The sequence below is a fragment of the Drosophila montana genome, unplaced genomic scaffold, assembly GCF_035044405.1.
Source record: "Drosophila montana isolate Dmon_TW-CO22-7 unplaced genomic scaffold, ASM3504440v1 contig_1505_1, whole genome shotgun sequence".
Lineage (NCBI taxonomy): Eukaryota > Metazoa > Arthropoda > Insecta > Diptera > Drosophilidae > Drosophila > Drosophila montana.
Genome location: NW_026996452.1, coordinates 1762897 through 1771862, shown reverse-complemented (window position 1 = coordinate 1771862; position 8966 = coordinate 1762897). Strand labels below are relative to the sequence as shown.

General features: G+C 38.9%; 1 protein-coding gene across 1 annotated transcript; it reads right to left on the bottom strand.

Annotated features, from left to right (window-relative positions):
* On the bottom strand, positions 1-8323 carry sqz (squeeze). Its single transcript, XM_064693605.1, has 3 exons — positions 7580-8323; positions 3062-3678; positions 1-2103 (listed from the first exon to the last, which is right to left on the bottom strand). The coding sequence occupies exons 2-3, from the start codon at positions 3467-3469 to the stop codon at positions 847-849; spliced, it is 1665 nt and encodes a 554-aa protein (XP_064549675.1). The 5' UTR covers positions 3470-3678; positions 7580-8323; the 3' UTR covers positions 1-846.
* Between the last annotated feature and the right edge of the window lie 643 nt (positions 8324-8966).

Genomic DNA, 8966 nt, shown 5'->3' with positions numbered 1-8966 from the left:
TTTTATAAATATTGTTCGATCTTTATTCATGATTTTTTTACATTGTTTGCTAATTTTTGTTAAATAAACTTTTGCTTACAAGTTGCATAAATATATAAAATATCCTATACATATCGGTAGAATTGTAAAATTTAATTATAGATACAGATTGATGATTGTATTAACCACGTTGATACGTCGACTTGTACAGCACATTATTATAATCATGTATGTGCAAATATGTACAAATTTTTGTAGATATATATATAACTATCGCAGTACTTTGTACGGCACCTATGATACTCTATATTATAGGTTGTTGTACAGGCTTTTAGGATATATCATAATGTAATCAAAAACTTTAAGCAAATCGAAACGATGAAATTTCGAGTTGAATAGAGTTTTGGGCGTATGTTTATCTGGCTTGTAAATATTGCTTATTGGTTAGAAATTGTGTTCTTAGAGCTAAGCGAAAAACCTGAGTTTGATTGGAAAACAAATGTCCAAGCGGGATCTGTGCTGGGGTTCTGCCAGTGCCTGGTTTCGTCTATGTGTGTCTATATATCTTTTTGAGGCAGTGTAGAGTTATTGTATCTGTGAATATGCTTCGATGTGGCACGGCAGTGCCGCCCTGGCTATAAAGTGCTTTGCCATAAGAATCCCTTACAAACTAGTTGGGTACACTTCAGGTCACACACTTTGCCAGCACGGACTGAGGTGCTACATCAAAGATGGAAGCGAATACCAAGCATTGACAGCAATCCAAAACGGGCTAAGCTAAGCCTAACTTAATCTTAACTTAAGAGGTTGTTGTCATCGTAGCTCTTGCTCTTTTGGCAGCCTTTTGTGGCCAACCGCCAGCCGATACTATTGAGCCTTCTCCTTGGCGACGGCGCTGAGACCTAATGCCAAATGATCGCTGGGTATGAGCCCGGCACCAGGCTGATGGGCATAGTTGCGTATCTGATGCAGCGATATCAGCTGCGTGGGAAAGGCGGCAGCAGCGGCAGCGGCATTCTGCTGGTACAGGTAGGCGGCGGTGGCTGAAGGCGGTGCACGATGCTGTTGCAGATGCGAGGGCGGTGGTGCAACTGTGGCGCTTAGCGGTGTAAAGGCCGAGGTGCCCGGTCCGGGTGAATGCGAATGCGCTGCCTGCTGCTGCTGCTGTTGGTGCTGCTGCTGTTGTTGTTGTTGTTGTTGCTGCTGCTGCTGTTGTTGCTGTAGATGATGCTGTGGCGTGGTCTGGCGCAGCACCAGATCCTCGCCGGCTTCGTCGTGCGGACTTTGCGAGTGGCCGGGCGTTTCCCCGCCGCCGTTGGCCAAACGCTGATGATGCTGCTGCAGCAGTTCCTGCTGCTGATGCTGTTGTTGGAGTGTCGCAAAGTTCGCATAGGAGCTGCCATTTGCCTGCGGCAGCTGCTGCTGTATGGCCTCCGCCAGCGTGGCGGCGGCGCTATCGGCGCCCACTTTGGCCCAGTACGCGGCATTGGCATCATTCATGGCCTGACGCTGCAGATTCAACCCAATGCCGCCGGCGGGCACGTGCTGCTGCAAATTGGCGAGGGGCGCCGTGTGGCGCTGCTGCTGTTTCTCGACCTTTTCGGCGTGCTTCTGCAAATGTTTCTGCAGGTACGTCTCTTGCGTGTAGGATTTGCCGCACAGCTGGCAAATGTGCGTCTTCAGATGCTTGGAATCCTTGTGCTTGGGTATGTGCTCCAGGAGCGTCACCTCATCGCCAAAGCACTTGTAGCACGAGTTGCATTTGAACGGTTTATCCGTCTGATGGCAGCGCGAATGCGACTGCAAATTGGACAGCTGGGAGAACGCCTTGGGGCAGCCGGCGTGCCGGCATTTGTACGGCTTATCGCCCGTATGGGTGCGTATGTGCTGCTGCAGGTGCGACAGCTGCGTGAACTTGCGCTGGCAAATCTCGCAGCGGTACGGCTTGATGCCCAAATGGATGCGCGTGTGCTGCGACAGATACGACGAATTGGCAAAGGATTTACTGCACGAGGCGCACTTGTACGGCTTCGTCTGCTCGCCACCCTGACGCTGATCCTCCGGCGATGAGCCGTTGCTGCCATTGCTGCCCTGTTGTCGAGTTGGCGAACGACTCGGATCGTACTAAAATGGTTCAACAATGAGAGAGTATTTTAGTAAAAAGGAATCCAAATCCTAATAAGTTGTTTAAAATTATTAATTATAATAATTATTATGCAATGATTTTGTGAGATAAACAGCTTCGGGCTGAGAGGAACCTCGACATTAAAAAAAAAGTCCATTTCTTAGTTGAGGCTAGGTCCCTCTAAGTTAAACCTTCGTAAACACTAATTAACACTCAAAGAGAAATGTTTCCCAGTTTTGACCTACGGCAGCTTAGTTCAAACAACGACATTAGAAACTTTTTAGTCTTCTCAATGAAATCAGCAACGAAACTCTGATTATAAGTCTTTTTGTTTCACTTATTTATATTCATGTTTAAACTTGGCAATTGTTCATATTATTTGCGATCCAGTTTAAGGCTTAGATATTGTTTGCTATTTAAACAAGTGTCTCCTATACTCTACTCATTGTTCGAGGTTAATATCGTTTATATTTATTTTGCCTGAAGTCTTGTGTTCAATTTCTTTAATGATAAACGCAATAAACCAGCATCAGAAATTAAGAGAAGAACAGTACGAACACATAACAAAAAAAGGTGAGAACGTGGCGGGCGGATGCAGTCGACTGCGCAATACTCTGTTCACAGTGTAAGAACAACTGAATACAGGTCGAAGAAGTTTTTTTTATTACTCTCAAACTGTAACTACTGGGCTGTGACTTTAAAACTGTGCTTTTATCAAATATCCATATTTACACTGTTCGAGCTATAAAGTTATGTACGTGTCAAAGTTCAAGGCTGTAGCATTCAAGTACAAAATCTTAAGTACAAACTCTGAAGCGAGTACATGATATATTCCAACTGACAGACAAATGGACAGCAATGTCAATATACTCTCTTTCACTTTATGAACAGAGTATAATAATTTGAGCCAAGCCACAAGCATTTAAAGTCGAATTCCTAATCCTAATGCCTACTCACCTTTTGCTCCTGCTGCTCGCTGAGCTGTGTGGGCGTTGGCGGCGAGCTTGGCGCACTATAATTGCCCTTTAGCTGCGGCTGATGATGCAAATGTTGCTGTTGCTGCTGCTGCGACTGTTGTTGCTGGTCGGAATCATGCTGATGCGTCTGTTGATGCTGCTGCTCGACAAGAATTTGGTGCTGCTGCTGCTGCTGGACAAGGCCGTTCTTCAGGGAATAGTCCAAACGCTCCACGTTCTGACGGAACTCGCTGATGTTGAAGGGCTTGTAGTCGTGGACCAGCTGGGCAGTGCGCAGATCGGCCTGCGTCAGGTGACTGAGGGTGCGCAGCTGATCGATGGACCGATGCAGATAATCGCCACCAGGCCCGAGGGCAGCGCCGTTTGGCGTCGTCGGCAATTCGGCCATAAGCGGCTGCCCGCCCAGGTTCAGCGGTCGATAGGCGATGGTGCGAGCGTCCAGATTGGGGCCTTCAAGCTATGCTTTACCAAATATTGAACAAAACAGCGGGCAGCGGGACCGAGCCGGGCGACGATCGCGGCTAAAATGAAACCGACACTTGGCCCCGCAGCGGCTTACACAACTTCTTTTTGTGTTTTTTTTTTATACGTTTTGTGCTGAAAATACAGAAATATTGTAATTGTTATTTAGGCTTCCGTCGCTTTGGGCGCAAATTTCTGTACAGTCGACAGAACTGTTAAACTACTTTTTCCATTGGGTTTTCGCTTTTTTCATGCACATACACATAAATAGTTGGGTATTTTTTTTTAAACGACTTTTTGTACATAAATTTCAGCATTTTAACATAAATGTGCATGAATTAATTAATTGTTTATGAATTAAACGTGCAATAAATAAAACGAAACTCGTTGCAACCAATGCAAGAATTGCACCAAAAAAAAACAATGCCAAAAAAATACAAGATAAACAAAAAAGGCGCTTGTGCCAAGCAAAAAAAGAAAATAGTCGATGTGACAACACAACATTTAAATTAAATATAAAAAAATATAATTTCTTCTCTTTTTGTACGCTTTTGTACACATTTCATCAAGCACAAAGCGACACTGAGAGAAGCGGCAGGGCGGGCAGCGCACAGCAGGGAGGAGGAGGCCAGCACAGAGTCAGGGGCGCCAGTAGAACGTGTCAATCACCTCGAACTGAAGAGCAAAACCACACGAAAATGGGGCAACCATTCGCTAATCTGTGACAAGATGAACCCCAGCAGATTCGAAATAAAGAATAGACGGGGCACTTATCGGATTGGGAATACATTAAAGAACTGCAAAATAACAATATATAACTACAAGATTTTCTATAATATTAGATAAATGATAAATGCTGCATGAAAATACTTAAATTTGTTTTTTGTTATTATTATATTTATTAGTATTATTATTAGTATTATTATTAGTATTATTTTTATTATTATTATTATTATTATTATTATTATTAGTATTATTAGTATTATTATTATTATTATTATTATTATTATTATTATTATTATTAGTATTATTATTATTATTATTACTATTATTATTATTATTATTATTATTATTATTATTATTATTATTATTATTAATATTAATATTAATATTAATATTAATATTAATATTATTTTTATTATTATTATTATTATTATTATTATTATTATTAACATAAATATTATTTATTTGTATTATTATTACTTTTATTATTATTATTACTATTAATATCATTTTCGTTTTTATTTGTATATTATTTATATAACGCAATAACTTTAACCTTAAAACAATTTCAATATGAATCGATATTTAAATAAGAAACAATTCAAGCGAAATATATTCAAAAATCATTCCAAAGTAATTTTTATGAGTACAATTACAGGCGCTTCGTCTTCGATAAGAAGAGCACAGAAAACATAAAAATGATTGTTTGGATTGATAAAACTTTAGTAGTATTATTCTTCTGTTGAAGGTGGCAAACTTTCGATTATATGCTTAAAAAATATATTAGCAACGAATTGAGAAACGTTACATGACTACAAATTGAAATCCTTTTTGAATGCATCTAACAAAACGAAAGTCTATAAAAGTCGTGGAATAAATGAAAAATAATACCATTCTGTGGAATTTACAATACATTTTTAATAGGTTATGTATTTTTCTTCACCTCATTTTATAGCTAAACTTTTGGTTTAGCTGGAGAAGTACACTTTAAAAGGGCTTAAATAAAGAAAACAAGTTTAAGTATGGATTATTAAACTCTTAACTAGATCTCTTGTCAATTAAAAGCAAATGCAAAAGTTCTGTTCATCTTTATTTTAATCATCCAAATTACTCAACAAGTTATTCAAAATTGGATTTAAGTGAAAGAATGCACCGAATGGACTGAAAAGCTTTAATTTCAAAATATGCCCGTTCATATTTGCATAAATAGTTTGATAAAAAAATATGAGAATATTTATTATACCTAAATATTAAATCCACCATTTGGAAGAAATAATAATTTCTGCGTATCGGAAGTAGATCGCTTGTTTATCTAATAACAGGTTAAAGGTTAAAGCTTATATGTTAAATAAACTTTTTGTTGTGCAATTGTAAACATTAAAAAAATAAATGGAAAAATAGGTAAGTTAACGGGAAAGTGTTTGTGTGTACGTGATAAGACGCCTTATCTATATGTGTTGTTTGCACATATGTTTGTTTATAGTAAGACAAACATACGGTCGGGCTATAAAAATAGGCTTAAAATCATAAAGATATTTAACATTTCAATACTAGATATGGTGCATTCACAATTGTATCTTTTATCAAAAAGTATCTATCTTTTTAGGCGCAATTTACAAAACCGAATATGTGCGTGTGAGTTGTTGCTGTGCCTCTTATTAAATCCTTTTGGAGCATCGAAACACACTGCTGACCCACAAACAAAAAATGAGTGAGAATTTGTAAACACAAACCTGTCACAGGTGTCTGCGCGCTTGTTTTTACGCGTGTTTTCATTATCAATTTTTAACCGTGTTGTTGGTTTTCCTTTTTTTTTTATAAAACAAAAAATAATCAATAAAAAGAAAACAATCAGAATTGGCGCGCGCCGCGCCGCATCGAAATAAAGCAAATTGAGTTATTACTCGCCGAAAGAGACAGAAAATGTGAGCGACGGTGAGCCACAGAAGAGTGGGAGAATGAGTGACACACATACAGGCACACAGACGCAATGCGTAGCTGATTTGTTGTTGCTGACGCTGCTGCGCAGTTGACGTCAGAAGCAGATTTTTTGTGCTTGGTTTTGGTTTTTTTCTTAAAACATTTTTATAGCTGACTGGTCAAAAGAACCGGTTGTTGTTGCTGTTGTTGTTGTTCCTATTAGTACTGACGTCGGTCCGTCAGTTGCACAGTAGGCTGATGAGGGCTGGGCAAGGGGAAGGTGCAGACACAGGATGCTCTAGTCGCTTGTTGAGCATGCAGAGGTTAGAGGGGGTTAAAAGGTGCTTAGACCGTGGTTTATTTTTATTCGTAAAAAGTTATTGTCAGGGATGGAATCGTAAAGTAAAATAAACTGTCTTTCTTATTTATTGAAAGTAGCGTCAAACAAATAAACATACGCATACACACTCACATATGCAACTACAACAAAAGGCGGAATCACTCAAGCGGCCCCAAAAGCACGCCAACGCCAACGTTGCTGTCCAGAAGCATATAAAAAAAATGGTATACACAAAAAAATTTACCGAACTCACACAAAAAACATACAAACACACACACACAAACAATGTACAAAAAACGAATTAACGAAAATTAATTGAGCGCGAGCAGCGACCGCAGCTGAGCAGCATAGGAGCGCAAGAGAGAGAGCGAGCGAGCAACATAAACAAATGAAGAGCCGGACAGAAACAAGCTGCGAAAAAAGGGAATAAAAGCTTGTATGTAAAGCAAATAAAAGAAAAACGGCAGATGATAGCGGGGGCGGCATGTGCAAAAAAAAAGCAGAAATTATGCGCGCGAGAGCAAAAACAGTGAAGATAAAAAAGACGACACACAAACCGCCACCGAATGAATGGCACATAAAGAAGTCAAACAATGACCAGGGCGGGTGGGAAAATATTGGCAGCCGTCGCTGCACAGTGTCGCAATTCCATTTGCTTAGGGATATTTTTTGATGACTGGTTTTCGAAAGTGCTAAATTTAACAAATTTTGAAATTGTTTAATTGTTACTGAGATTCTATATTAAATAAGTTACATAGAAATGGCGAGAATAACTCATATAGCTAACAAATCTAATAAAAATAAAGCTTTTATGGAAGGATACCAACTTTTTTAAACTTTACTTTTTTACTTTACTTCCAGAGATTTAGTGCATAATACTAAAATATAGTATCATCAAAGATGAATAGTCAGATTTAGTTTATGGAATCTATTCAGAGATCCCTATTAATAATTTCCTTTTATATACAATTCACAATTGACCACTGTGAGTGCGTTAAAAAAAAAAAGGTTTGACCAATAAAGTACAAATAAAACACGATTTGAAGTACTTACCAATTGGAAATAGCTCACGTTGTTGTTGTGTTCCTTTTCTTTTTTTTTTTGTTCGCGCGCGGCTCTGTTGATATTTTCGTAGTAAAAGCACGTGTTCTGCGTGACCTATAAGAGAGGGGGAGTAGCGGGCAGATATTTGCGTCGCGTAATTCTATCTTAAACCAGCGCTTTTCCGGAATTGATGTTTTCAGTTTCCGTGATGCATTTAGGGCAGTAGCATGAATCTTTGGCGTAGGGATTTATTAATATCCGTTTATTACCATTCAGCGTTTTACACGCATATTTACCTCGCCAGGTAAACAACTCTCTTTTTTGTTAAATTTTGTCTATTTGCACTTTTTACGGTTTCTCCTCTTACGATTTCGAGTACACTAAGCACACATACACATACAAATAGACACTTGAGAGCTAAGGAAAAAAATGGCCGCGCACGCCAAAAATATATATACACACACCAACACACAATCGTGTTCGTGTGTGTGTTTTTGCACTTGTGCTGCCCCTTTTCTTTGCAGAATTTGGCGCGACTTAATTTTGGCGCCTTGATTAATTTCAAGTGATGGGCTACGGGAAGGTCGTGCGATTTACAGCCCGCTAGTTTCGGATTTGGTATTAACTTCTCTCGCCCGCGTTGTTTACATGCTGTGCGTGCGCGAACAACAAATCACAACGAAAAACGCAAAAAAGATGGGTGAGAAGAAGAAGAACCGTTCGGTTCGGTGGCAAAAACTCGACTGAAAAAAATCACTCAACTTTTTTCATGACATCGCAAACAGCAAGCAGCTGTGAGCGTAAGTACCTGGGTGTGTGTGCGTGTTTACTCTCGAACTCTCTCACTCTCGCACACGCAATAAAAAAATGCTTGTTTATGTTTTTTATGTGTATGTTTTTTGCCTACCACTATTGCGCTCTCTGTCTTCCTCTTGTACTCTCTGGTACTCTCTTTGTGTTTTATTCCGGTTTTTCTCTGATTGGTTGTCGCTATTTGTTGGCACTTCTAGTACCCTGTGTTTTTTGTGCTTACGCTATCCTTGTACATTGATACACTTAAAATCTATTCAAACATTTAAATCGTAAATAGTAAAATTTTCTAGCAGTGTGTTGCTCATTCATAAAGCGATCAATTTATATAAACACTTGTGGACATATACTTATGTGTGTGCATATATATTTATACATGTTTATGATAACGAGCTAAATTTAAATTTTGTAAAATTCCTTGATTTGCAATAACAGTATCATTTTACCAACATTCAAAATCTTACTGTAAACTGTTTTTTAGAAGTCCGCTGACCAATTCAAAACTACGCGCCAAGTAATTCTTTATATAAATCGATATTTTGTGTTAGATTGTTTTCACGTTTGTGAACACTGCTTTGAATCAGTG

Coding starts and splice junctions, on each gene's coding strand:
- sqz (XM_064693605.1), bottom strand. CDS start 3,469: ATGGCCGAATTGCCGACGACGCCAAACGGCGCTGCCCTCGGGCCTGGT. Junction 2,104..3,061: donor GCGAGCAGCAGGAGCAAAAG/GTGAGTAGGCAT, acceptor GAACCATTTTAG/TACGATCCGAGTCGTTCGCC.